Below are 14,089 nucleotides of genomic sequence, written 5' to 3' on the forward strand. Positions count from 1 at the left end.
ACGGGGAGTAAATACGGCCATTGTCCTCACATCTCAGCGTTTAGCTTACAACAAGTGAAAAACACTGTTGTTGCAATGGAGCACGGTTAGCTTACTTCCAGCGTTAGCTCGCTTGAAAACTGTTTATGTTGCTAGTCACGTGACCCAAGTGTAACCATGGTGACCTGTGGTAGGGTTGCCAGGGGAAGGAGAAGCAGGCTGGCTCGGGAGGCTATTGCTAACCGGAAGTAGTTTAATTTCCCCGTTTAAATTGGCTTTAGTAGGGGAAATATTGTCAGGTCGAGATGTTTCTCGGTTTTTTTTTTTATGGGAGGCTTTGCCAACAGTGTGCCCGGTTCGCAGTTTGTTTTCCTAGGAAGGAGAAGTCTAGTTATGAATAGTTAATGAGTGGGAAACGTTGTTCAGCCAATCACAGCCAGCAAACGTTCTTCGGGGGGGCGTTCAAGGGCATGACTAAAGAACGCTAATTGGATGAACATTGAGACTCGCCAACCTGGCGGGGAGTATAAACAAATAGTCAGTAGTCAGGGATATATTTACCTTTTACTTTTACTCAAGCTCCATAATAAATACACACTCACTATAATTATATCAATATCTTTTATTGGCACTTCTTAAATAAAAACAAGAGAACAGAAATATAGACAAATAATATAATACTGGCATAAAAAAAAATAAGAGTGGCTAAAACGTGACAGTCAAACATACTGTCTCTTCTAGGTCGGTACAAATTGTACCTCATCTGCACGTTGTAAATACCCTCTACAAACACAAAACGCAAACACTAATGTCCCAGATTTACCCTAAAACTGGAACTATCAAAAAATACATTTGTAGTGGTATATTTAACAACATTCAAGTGGTTCTAAAAGCCTATTGCAATAAATTCATTACAATTATGATCACAATAATCAACTTCAAACTGAAACAAACCATGTTTTTACTGCTCTGTGGCCAGTTTGTGCATATAAAAGTCACTAGCACATAGGACTTTACAAACTAGTGCTAATACAAAAGTTTATCAAACAATGAATGCACATACACAAACCTGTGCACGTATGCAAACATGCGTGTGCAGACATGTACACACACACCCACACACCCACACACACAACAACAAATACACATACAAACACAACATGATGGAAAAGGACCAGCCTGGTCAAAATGAATGCCATCAGAGTTCATGAAAATCATGCCACAAAGAGAATCAACATGCTGCGAGGGTTTGAATTACAGTAGGATCTCTTGAGTGTTTTTTTTTATACATGTTTTGAATCAGCATAACTTATTCAAGTCTCTGTGTGATCAAGAAACAGGAGGTATGTGAAACTCAACCATTTTTTTTTTAAAAAGTATAAATTCAGTCAATGCACTTGAAAACAAACATTATCTATTAAAGCAAGGCGAATTGTATTGTTCCAACAGGCATTGTGTGTTGACAGGCATTGTCTATCATTGATGCTTTGGTAAGATACATAGCGGTGTAAATAAGATACATATCAAAAAGTAAATACAAAATAAAAAATGTGTTGCTAAAATTACGATTATCAAAAAGCATCTCCCTCCTTCATTTCAATCCCTGTATTCTGTTCTAGTAAGATTCTTGGGAGATTTTTTGTGCATTTGTAGAGTTGTTGATTGTGTTGAATTAACACCCAAGAATTTTACAGACGTCGCCACCATGTCTTCTTTGTCTTCTTTCAGAGCTACAGTGAAGCGAATACCAGCGTTAACGTAGACACAATATGGAATCGGGGGGCTAAACCATATTGTTCAGTTGACCTCGTATAATGAGGCAATAATAAAAAAAAAAATCAACACAGGTATTGGAGTCAAACCTTTAAAAAGATCTGCAGTATGTTTGAACCTGAGAAACGCAGGCGAGTTACAGAGGAAAGGCCTGTATTTCAAAACCTCTGGCGTGTATTTTGGTATATTAGAACCTGGCAGCAGAAATAAGGGGGGGAAACCCCTGTAAGGTCAAAGAAAGAAAATTCCTCCTCGAGGTGGTTCAGGTATAGTTTGTCAGCGGACAGTTGCTGGGCAGTCGGGGTGAGATTGGAGTCCTTATGAAAGGTGCTCATATTCAGGCTACAGAGGCAACTTTGTCACAGTTGCTGGTGTAATGGACGTCTGGTCTGTCGTTCTCCAAGCGCTTCCTGTTCCAGCAGGGAAGGGTGAGCACGAAGAGGATGAGTGATCCCACCACCACACAGCTCCCACTCAAGTAGAACGCCAGGTCGTATGACTGTGTCCAGTCGAAGAACCACCCTGGAAAGTGATGAGAAAAACAGACATTGTGAGCACAGTCAGCAGGGATTCCTGACAGATACAGCAGTCAGCTAAATAATGACAAGCTGTCTCCTCACTCAAGTCCACATGCCCCTCGCCTTGCCTCGCTCTGCTGCTTCCAAATTTTCATAAAGAAAAAGCCCTCTTACCTACAACAGGGGGTCCAAGCATGATCCCAAGTCCTCCGAAGAACATGAGGATGCCGTGGGCTTGTGTCAATCTGTCCAAGCCAACAATTTTAGTGGTAATGTAGGAGGTGAGAGACCAGTTTCCAGAGAAGAAACCCAAGACGGCAGACAGGATCTGCAGCCCCATATAAGTCTTAGTGACAGGGATAAGAAGCAGTGACACACCTCCTGCAAACATGGTGAAGGCATACAGATAGATGCCATTGATCCACCTGATGTCCACCAGCATACCCAGCACTAGTTTACCCACGCAGGTGGCGATGGCCCCTATTGATACCAGAGGAATGACACTAACTTCTTCAATGAGTCCTTGACTCTGCGCCACATCCTCTATAAGGAGCACAGGAGGGAACGCCCCCAGGCTGAACAGGAAGACACCGATACAGAAGGCCACCATGGCTTGGTCCTGCAGGATCTCATACATGGAGTTCACGTACTTTGAGTATGCCTGCTGCTTCTTCTTGATGACTTTCATGATGGCCAACCCAGACAGAAAGCTGCCTTTCTTCTTCTCCGTCTGTATGGCCAAGTCCTTGGCGTCCATCGTGATGAGCAGCTCCTTCACCATTAGAGTTTTCTCAGGAGTGGTTGCGTTGGACCCTGCTGTGATCTTCAGGTCGTCCAATGGAGGCTTCTCAAAAAGCTGCTCCTCTGTGTTGCGTTCGAGAGCGGCCTTCTGTTTCTGTTTGAGGTAGTACCCTGGCATGTTGAGGGGCCTCATGAAGCCGGCGCAGGCCATGAGGTTAAGTGCTACAGCACCGATGATTAGCAGGCAGCCATCCAGACCGTACAGCACGATCAGCTCGTTCTGAGCGGTGGCATAGATGAAGGCTCCAACGCTTGTGCCTGGGTGAGCAGAGGAAGACAGAAATTTAGTGATTGCGGGAGAAAGTGACAAGTTAATCGATATCAAGTAGAATTTTATGTGAGTATAGCACCGTTCAAATGTGTTTTTATAGAAAATGAGACAATCTTGATGAAAACTGGTGCAATCTATGTGATCAATTTGCTCATTCATCTTTGTGTTCCCAGGTTGTATTTGTCCTTTTTGATACTGCCACTGGGGGGCACCAAAAAAATGTACTAATCCTACACACTGGCTTTAATAACTTGTAGTGAGTAGGTTAAAAAAAGGATGAAAATCACCATTTTACGGCCTGTTGAAAGTTGAAAGTGTCAAGATTATTTCTCCTCTATCTAATGCCCACTTCTGGCCAAACCCACTAGTAATGCTAGATTACTAGTGGGTTTGGTCAGAAGTGGGCACCTGTTGCACCTGTAACCACACCCAAAGTGATGTCACAGTATACTGACACACCCTGGAGTGCAACCCTATATCAGTGTGTCCCAATTAAGCAATTGAAAGTCTTCAGAATGCTTTCATTACTCTTTCATAATCAGAGGACTGACTTTAACCTTAAAAATAAACTTCTGATGCTCCTGTCTACCTTCAAACCAGTACCACCGAAGTTTTGATTCTCATCCAAACCTGATCTAGTCCCAGCCCACGTCCCTGCCTAAGAGACTCTGCCTCTGCTACACTACAGATGTTTACCTCAGCATCCCAAGGCTTCCAGCAGCTCATACATGAAAGAAGTGAGCGTGGAGAACTGGTGTGAATCCCAGTTAGCTCAGAGGGTGGGCGGCAGTACCTGTGGTGACAAGGCCGAGGGCAAGGCCGCGTCTCTTGTCAAAATATTGACAGGTGATTGTCAGCGTGGCTGCGTAGACCAGACCACAACCTAGGCCTGTAGGAGGAGAGAGGACAAGGACGATCGGAAGAGGGATTAGTCAGGTGAAAGTGGCAGAGGCTTTGCACTTCTAAAAATAAACAAGTTTCACAGAACATATCATGATATATTCTTCTTGGTCATACAATACCACAAAACAACATCGTGCTGAGATGAACCCAGCAAATCATTACAAAGACGTATTTACAGTGTGCTTAAAAAAGTTCAGAGGGTAATACAAGTGGCAAAAGAGAAACATATGATGGGGAGTAAACAAGCTGCACGTGCTTGGACAGCCACTGCCATCATCTCAGGGCATTTCTAAAAATAAATGACTGTCTTCAAATATGCATGGCATACCCGCTCCACTAGTCAGCACTGCCTCATGTGCAGGCAGTGCTGAGTGTGAGGGGCTTACCAGGATGAAGAACGACCGGGCTGCCACTTAGAGCGTGATAACAGGTGGTGCTTCGCCCATGCAGGGACACATGGGCTCTTATTTTTCTGTCAACATCCCCAATAAATACAAACGGAAATGTCACACAAATGGTGCAACGCTCAAACTTAATGTAGTGTCTCGGTGTGGTATTCATTAACTGGCAATATAAGATATAGTCACCCTCTGGTGTTGCATAATAGCTGGACTTCACATGTGGCCCCGCTTCTTCAAAATGATTGTACAGTGTGTTACGAGAGTCTCTTGTTAGACGGATAAGAAGCTTAGTGAACTCACATGACCACAGTAACATCAAACACATTTTTTCACCTGACACTGACCCAAGACTCTACCTGACTGAGCTAACTCTCCGGCTTGTCAGGGTGCTCCAGTAGCACACCTACTAGAGTGTGCGCCCCATGTACTTAAAAATGTCTTATAATCTAACAATAAATTGTGTTTTTATGCCATTATTAACATTTAAATAGTCTTATTAATGTTAATAAACATCTTATAAAGACTTATAAGGGCCTATCAACCTTCCCTGCACTATGAAATAAAGGCAAAGGGGCCAGAAAAAATCATCTTTGCCTTTGCAACTGTATTAGACATACACAGAATGCCTCCCCGAGGTTATCATCGAGTTTACTTACCAACCACGATCCCATAGGAAAAGATGAGGAACTGGACATTCGGAGCGAAGGCACTGAGCATCAGGCCGCCCGCCACCATTACGCCACTGAAGATGGTTACGGGACGTGCCCCAAAGTTGTCCACACAGGCACTGCACACAGGACCTGCAGGGAAAGAGGTAGAAAGACAAACAGGGGAGAAGAGAGAGAGAGAGAAGATGCAAAGAGGGAAAAAAATGAGTGACGGAGGAACAAAAGCATTCAGGGAACAAAGGATAGAGATAATCTTATGGTGCTTAATTTGTTGTATTCTGGACAACAAACAGGGTTTCAGGGAAATTCACACCCTATCTCACGGGGCACTGCTGTGTCTGACGACATCACCGCCACATCACGTTAGGTTCAAACTGGCAACCTGTCAGAGGTGTTGTCACATCACTCGAGAAAATCTTGAAACCAATTAGGTTAACTCCTCAACATCCTTTAATTTCCACTTTAATCAGCTTTAAATTCGGATAAATCAACTTATTCCACACTGTCTGACTGTATCACATATATATTTATCAGCTTTTCCCACCTATTCACCAGAGCTACATGCTTTAAATACACTGCGAGCATTTTAAACCCAAGCGTGTATCTTTTACTGCTTGCTGAATACTCTCATAACCGGAGGTAGCTTGCCTCATTCATCATGCGACATTTACTGTTTCCTTGCCCTCTAAGCAGGGGGAAGACTGTGCTGTTGTGCAGCAAGAACCGCAGTGCTGCAGCTGTCTTACAGCTGGGACACGTGTCCGAGACTTGGCCAGGCCCGAGGCAAGATCTGTCCAGTCATGATTTTTCACCTCGCCCCTTTTGAGAGAGACGACAGCAAGAAGCCAGACCGGGGGGTGAGCCAGAGTATGCCTTAGACGGAAATGTCAACCAAAACCGCTATCTGTCACTGATCCTGTTTTCTCAACACAGTCATGGGAGCATACCTTCATAATTGAGAGGTTACTGAGGCTGAACGGTTTTTGTGTGTGTGAGTTCCTCTTTGTTTACCATGGTGTCAGACTTTTCTCTTTTTTAATTATTGTTTCTACTCGGGATCAAGTAAGTTTATGCAGCTCAACAAAGGCAATATTTGTTAAGTCTCTGTGTTTCTCTTCCTGTCTGTCTCTCCAACTGTCTTTCTGTTCCTCCCTCTGTGGTTAGATTACAGGCACTATAGCTTGCACTATCCATGCTCTCTCTACCACAGGGAGCGACTGTGCTCAGGGAGCCACAAAGTGCTCATCTTTGTCACAGCATTGTCAATTCTCCCCACCCTGGTATAACATTACAGTAAGGAGAAACCATTAACACCTGTGGCTATGGTTAACATGTGCCTCGTTGAAAATATTGTGCTATTTTTAGGCTGCCTCGCAAAACACAATATATATCTCAGTAATTTGAACTCTCTGCGAAAGCACTGCATAAATGCAAGGACTGGACGACAAAATCAAATAACAGGATAATTCTACCGAATACCTCGATATTGAAATTGCTAGAATATTGTATATTGTAGGGATGACTACTGGTGTTTTCACAAAATGTAAACACATAGATATTTAATAATGTGGGTATATATGGAGGACTGAAACTGCCAAAATCTGAAATAAATAAATAACGTGCCATTAAATGACACAATAATAAATATGAATTAATTATAAATAAATGTAGGCACTTATTAATCAATATAATAACATTTTACGAGGCATGTGTAGTCAATCTATGAAGTCCGATGTCGATCATCCAATAGGTGAAAAGTTGATTTGATTGACAGCAAAACAGAAAAAATACAGACGTAAACAAGTGTGTGGAAATAAATAAGGGCTAAATGCAAAGGGGAAATGCAGATATCAATATGTAAATAAATAAATATATTTAAAAATGAATGAATTAAAAAATTAAATGGAAAATAAAATGGAAAAGTAAATAAATACAGAGACATTAAAGCAGATAATGCATATTTATGTCAAATTAAATGAATTGTATGAATGTATTTATTTAAATTATTTATTCCTGATTTTGGCGCAGTCAGTCCTCCACAGATATGTGGGTAAAGTGGGTAAAGGCAAGCATTAAACAAGCAGAACAGTCTGATAAGTTCAGAAAATCACATCCCTTTACTGTAATGCCACCCTTAAAACCACACTTAGGCCATATCACGTCCAAAATCTAAGATAATAGTCTCATATCACGATAATGATATAATATCGGCATACGGCCCAGCATCATTTTATATTGCCCCTTTACATGGAAGCCATTGGTCAGACTTTGAACATGTATTGTGTCTGCTTTCTGTTATCAGTGGTATTATGTGGCATGATAATTGAGAAGGAAAAGGTCGGGAGATAGGTGTAAAGGTGAGTGTCTAGTGCTCTACTTTGAGCACAAAGCCGATATGTTATCTCTCCCTCAATCGCACAGATCAGCAGATACCTCGCCCATAATTACATGCAGTGCCAAAACATCAATTTTCTGCTCAGCACAGACTTATCAGATGCTAAAAACAATAATCTGGAGGGAAAATGCTGAAAAAGTCACTCTAACATGACAGGACCCTCCCTGTTCCATCTGGCTGATCTAATTCATCAGGCATTTAAATTGGCTGTTTAATCCCAGTGTGGAGGATTATAACATTATTACATTGTGTGCTACTCACTGGCTATTAGTCCCACTCCAGCCACAAGGGAGCCCACCCAGGCTGTCATGCCCTTGCCCTCCTGGAAGGCGTGCAGCCACTCAGGGTACAGGACGCCCACCGACTGGGGTGATCCGTAGGCCAGGAGCTGGGCCATGAAGGAGGCCACCACAATCGCCCATCCCCAGCCTCCGTCCTGCACTTTAGTAGTAGGCTGAGACATGGTGCTGGAGTTACTGCTGCCCTCTGGGATCTGCTACAGCGTTGACAGAGGAGGGGTTCCTGGGGAGAAGACAACAACAACAAACATCACAGTTGTGGTTTGGCTGCAAAATAATTAATGAGACGGCCGAGTGGAGCACATTCACACACACACTTACGCAAAACCCTGATGTAGTGATGGCTGCTGCAGCACTGAGCCTGGCAAACAGGCAGGTCACCTGTGTGAGGTCCTGAACACTGACTGACTGCAACTTCCCCAAAGGCAACAGCTCCTTTTGTCTCTGGAACCACACCTTGGAGGAGGAGAAAGTAAGGGAAACTGCACTACTTGGCAGTTTTCTTTATCCACCCCCCTCCTCCTCCTCCTCCTCCTCCTCCTGCACCTTTAACCTGCCTCTTCCATGATTCAGCTCCTTATTAGACAGATGTGAGAGGCTCCTATCCTGACGCTGACCTCGGTTTTTCAGACCTCTCTTATTAATTATTTGTAGGCCAGAGCAACTTTATACATCACTGAGCCATATTTCTGTGGAGGAAAAGTTGTGGCAAAGCTCATCCTGCTTGTGAAGCAAGATGACAACAGGATAACAGGAAACAGGTCACTTTTTTTCACCGAAATGTCAGACAATAACATCCTGAAGAAAATCACTATCTGGCCTGGTGACTGATTTTAACCGCATCTTCTGCTCACTGCATTCGCAAGCGTCAGTAATCTTAATTCCCCTTCAAACCTTGTCCCTGCACACAAACACAGGCAGGCAGACAGGCAGCGCTTGTTATTTTGTTGAAAAGAAGAAGAAAAAAAACAAAAACACAGATGCGGCACTCACTCACCTCAGCATCTACAAAAACAGCAGCAGGAACCCGCAGAGCTGCGCGTTCTGCGGGGACTTTCCATGTAGGATGGCTTCCCCGTTAAAATCTCGTCTTAAACGACATAAACAAGAAAAGCCTCGACTGTCTGAGCTGCGATCGAGGGACGTCCTTGTGTTTAGGAGAGCAGCCTGCATCAACAATGCGCACTGAGCATCCGTTTCGTACCGCTTTGTAGCGAGCGACAAAACCGGTTCAAAGCTGTTCTTGCTGGTCCAGCAGCAGCTTGAACGCAGAGACTGGAGGAAGAGCGCGGCTTCCTCTTGCGCGCCTGGAGCGCACAGCACACAGAGAGGAGCACAGTCTCTCCGCCCAGAGATGTGGCGGCTTTGGTGTTATTTATGGGTCATACTGTAGACTTCTTGTTTCCTCTAGGATGTGTCTGAAATTTTTGGAAAACTCAGGGAGCGTGCACACACACACACACACACACACACACACACACATGCACAAACACAAATGTGGTTACCTGAGAGGTTTCCGGATGTGCAACCCAAATCAGACTCTTTCAAAAAATAAATAAATAATTAAAAGCAGCTCAATTGAAAAAGTTGAAAAATAAGACATACATTTATAATAAACTTCTGTCTGCTCGGGCTTAAAGTTAGGGGCTCATGCTCTAACGATGGGGGTTGGGTTTATGGCTACTTCTCTCCAGGAACCTTGTTAGTATTACCATCAGTCCAGTCTGAACCGGTTGATGGATGGCAATAACAAGTCCTCGCTGCACCAGCAGGGTGCACTGCGTGGAGTCCTCTCCCTGGTGAGCACTAATTAAAGCAACACATGTACACACAAAAAAAACTCTTGAATAAAATCTTTAAACAGCATTCCCCTCACTAGAAAATAATGTTTGAGGATTAAACCATAAGGAAGGAGGACATTGAGGAGGTGGATAAAAAGTACAATATTTGTCTCCAAATTTGTAGTGGAGTGGAAGTGTAACACCCCAGAAATATGGAAATACATAATCCCATTACGCCACAAGCCTGTATTGAAGCACCCTGAGCAGCTAGGGGTTCAGTACCTTGCTTAAGGGCACCTCAGGCCTGAACAGGAAGTGAGCTGGCACCTCTGTGATGTGAGAACAGAGAGAAGAGTTGCTCTTTTAGTCACACAGCAGCAGCATCATAAAACTGTGTCGCCATGTGATCGCACCCATTCGCATAACCTCAGGTCAGCAACACTGTGGAACAAAGTCAGCGGGGAAAAAAAGCCGATGAGAGGAGAGAGTGTGAAGAACTCAAAGAAAAGTGGGCATGAAAGAGGGAAGATGAAAGGCCCCGGAGGAGGAGAGTGCAGACAAGAGGTCAAACTAGTTTTCACACTGAATGCACCCAAAATTCTTCAGGATCTTTTATACTTTTTTCCCATAGCTGAGATCTGCTGCCAGGAAGGGTCTTACAGAACAGATTTAGTCTCAATAATCCCTTTCTGCCGGATAAATTAAGTGAAGAAAAGAACAAGGGAAGCACAGTTAATTGTCGGCTACTCTACACTGGCATTACAGTGACATGTTGCTCCAGACCAGTTCAAACCAGATTTAGTGCACGTTGGGGACAGTCTGAAGGAATCTGAAGGACGTTGTAGAGTGGGTACAGAGCCGGCTATGACACACTGCTTACAGAGTTATCTATCGACTGATCCGTGAATTGATTCGGGTGCTGAATTTCACTTGCTTGCATAAGTTATTCAATACATTTATTGACATATGTCCAGTTTTAGCATTTGGGCCACTAATCCTAGTAGCAGAGTCAGTAGAGAGTAGTGAAACCTTGTGATCATGATACAGAAAAGTTAAAGGTTCAGTATGTGAAATTTGGAACAATACTATCGCACCAAACACCTTTTTGCTATTTAAACTTATAGTGGAGTAATGGTGTCCTGAGGGGAGAATGAACTCACAAACGTAAACTGATCCTCTGGGTCCTTTGTTTGGTAGACGATCTGGCTGCATGTTTGTTGTCCCTCCCTGTGACCCTGGACTCACAATTAAGAGACTGAGTGACGGAGTCGCTGCTCATTGACAGACGGCTGCTGAACATTGGAAGCTCTGAGAAGAGAGAGACGGCCCGGTGCCGGTGGATTCTGTCTGAGTCTGTAATCTACTAAAATCTCCACCCTGCTGCCACACTATTATTAAACATACTACAAGGAGTTTTTAACTGGTTGTTAAACAGTCTCAATGTAACGCTGATGCCATACATTAGCAAACTAGACCATAACCGAGAAGATTGGCTATTTGTATTTATTTTAAAAGCTGCTGTAAGCATCGCCCCAACCCGTCCAGGTTTAAATCTCCTGTGCTGGCAGTGTAAACACCAAAACTCCCCTGGTTCTCCAAACTTCCAGTCCGGACTGCTAGCTGCACGGCTAACTGAGCGAACTCGCTAATAGCAGCTACAGTTTGCAGCAGTTAGCAGTTAGCGATATGCTGCCCACCCCACCATTTGTTTTGGTCAACTCTTACATATTGCGCCTTTAAAAAAAGAAAAACGGTCTTAGAAATACGTTGCATCTTCACTTGCTTTCAAAACAAATGCACGTCGACCAGATCAAGATCGTTATTACAGGAGGCGGTGGTGCTCGTACATTTTTACATTTTACATTTACAAAAGAAGAAAGTTCCTTTAATAAAAAATGATTCGGTTGAAGCTGTGCATATTCTCATTGTTTCATTTCAACATGTGATCTGTTTGATACCATATCCATGAACAATATCAACGCTGACAATTCAGCACCTCTGAGATGATGCAGAGCACCTGAGGGCAAGTGTGAACAGGAGAAAACAATGTTGATCTGCGCCCTCTTGGTGATCCTGATATTACAACATCAGGTGGCATAGAGCCGGAGACACTGCTGACCTGAATAATTAGTGACCTATCTCAAAGCTGTTTCAAATCCCTGACTTAGTGGTAAATTCTCGTCAATAATGTGTGTGAGTGTGTTGAACTCAGAACTGTTCTTGTGGATGTTTTGATATCAAGCCCCTGAAATGTTGATGGTGTCCCACAAGGATCCATTTTCAGGACCCAATTTTACTCTACATAATAATATGTAATATTTTTTCACCAAGTCAACACTGTGTTCTCAAATTTTACATGGATCATACTATCTTTTATTGGCTCTACCACAAATCAACATTATGTATACCAACATGTATACCACATGAAATAACTTGGAAGCCACTGGTTTATGTGACAAATTATCACATGCAATTTATGTGAAATTTGACACAATATACTGCAATGATAGTAAGGTTCCTTGTAATCAAATCCTCACCCTTGTAAAAAAGGTAAATATTATCCTAATATCCTGTTTTTGTGGACAAAAATTCTCCCTAAATTGTGATGAGTGGAATAAAAACCGTGAACATTAAGGTCTCATGTTTAAAGATGATGATCAGGGTTGAGTAACATATGAAAGGAGTCTTGTAAGCAGTTCATACGTTTAATTATTAGACTTTTTGCAGCTATCAGCTTTTTTATGTTGGTGATCTTGCAACATCAAATTCTTCAGGTTTTGGTCTTTCTTTATGTGTTATGTATTATGTATAATTAATTGTGAATGAGAATTCAATGTTAAAAAAAAATCTTATCTTATTACGAACAGTCCCGTAGGACTATCGCTTGCTCCTGCCCTAGCTTTTTTTCCCAGCAGTTTTACGTCAGCTGATCTGGTATTCTGATATTTTTAAGTATCTTTTCTTTTCGTTTTGCACTTCTGTGACACCCGAGAAGCAGCAACATGCTGTTCTTTTCCGTAAGAGTCTTTGCAGGTGTAATCACACAGAGCCACCCTGCAGTCTGGATGAATGTCTCTTGGTTCAGCCGTTCAGATCCATAAAGCTGCTGAGGTGAAAGGCCACTTTAGCACCCGGCGTGCCCACCCTGAGCCTCCAGTCCAGATTCCTGCTTGGATTAGTTCAGGTTGCTGGCTTCAGCAGCAAGAGGGAACGCTGCAACATGGTGGAAAAACACACGATACACTTTGATTGTATGAGAGCTCAGCAAGTCTTTGCACAAAGATATCCTCCTGTCTCTTATGATGGAGTGTATGTTTTGATTCTGGTCAGTTTGAACCGGCCGTATGTGCGAATGAGCTACAGTTACCACTAGAGACGTCAAGGAAGTCTAATGTGTTGCATAGCTTGTCATCACTGCCCTGTTTTCCTCCCACCGCAGGTTATTGCACCCACTTTACAAACGTTTACAATGTTAAATGATCCTGGAATGATTGATTTATGGAAAACACTCCTCCGCTCTGCAGCCAGCTAGAACCAGTTAGAACTGATGTAGATGAGGAAATGAAAATTAGAACCTGGCACAGAATCAAGAGTCAGTGGAGCTGCTGTGTCTAAGAGGCTTATCACATGAATGCACTTTTTATAATAAATTACATCCGAATATAACTGATCCTATATTTCAGTATTTCTAGGTATGTCTGTCTGTGGATTGTCCCGTTCCACCACTTTGATCCAGGCTGAAATAATTCAACAAATTCTTCTAAACTCGTAATTCTTCTTCCTTTATTTTTTATGGTTTTCTACTTTTATTCCAAACAGGAAAATCCAGTTCTTTTGAAACTATTGCACTAAGCATAGAGTTGTTTTCCTTTAATATCAACTGACAATGTTTTTCCCCTGTGAGTGTGTGTGTCATCATAGTGTTATCAAATGTCTGTCTGTTGGCAGATATTTTCAGTGCGACAGGATCTCAACCATGCAACGTGTAGTCACGAAACTTTGCAGGTTCAAAAACAAGTGTGGTCTGAGCAAAGGGGGCTGGAACTAGAGTGGTAGGAAGTAGCAAAAGGGGTTGCTGGCTCACATAAGATTTAAAGTTGTGGGTCACTATATCCCAGTAGCAATCATTCCGGTCCACTCAAGCAACACTGTTATTGTTTTGACCTCGTCTGTGGACTGATTTTGTCGATGTAAAACCATCACAAGCATGCAAGATGCAGTCACGAAACTGAACAGGTGTTTAATTGAGCTCAAAGTGAGTGAACTTTAGAGATGACGAGAACAACTTTGGTTCAGAACA

General features: G+C 42.8%; 1 protein-coding gene across 2 annotated transcripts; it reads right to left on the reverse strand.

The window, feature by feature from the left end:
• Positions 1 to 592: 592 nt before the first annotated feature.
• Positions 593 to 9,215, reverse strand: LOC141009485 (monocarboxylate transporter 9-like). 2 transcript variants are annotated; one of them, XM_073482129.1, is made up of 6 exons: positions 9,006 to 9,215; positions 7,971 to 8,231; positions 5,303 to 5,446; positions 4,136 to 4,231; positions 2,445 to 3,329; positions 593 to 2,274 (listed from the first exon to the last, which is right to left on the reverse strand). In XM_073482129.1, the coding sequence occupies exons 2-6, from the start codon at positions 8,170 to 8,172 to the stop codon at positions 2,090 to 2,092; spliced, it is 1,512 nt and encodes a 503-aa protein (XP_073338230.1). In that variant the 5' UTR covers positions 8,173 to 8,231; positions 9,006 to 9,215; the 3' UTR covers positions 593 to 2,089. The 2 variants fall into 2 exon arrangements, with proteins under 2 accessions (XP_073338230.1, XP_073338231.1); XM_073482130.1 differs by lacking the exon at positions 9,006 to 9,215 and adding an exon at positions 8,330 to 8,419 and having other exon boundaries at positions 609 to 2,274.
• Between the last annotated feature and the right edge of the window lie 4,874 nt (positions 9,216 to 14,089).

Source organism: Pagrus major, chromosome 15 (assembly GCF_040436345.1).
Source record: "Pagrus major chromosome 15, Pma_NU_1.0".
NCBI classification, from domain to species: domain Eukaryota; kingdom Metazoa; phylum Chordata; class Actinopteri; order Spariformes; family Sparidae; genus Pagrus; species Pagrus major.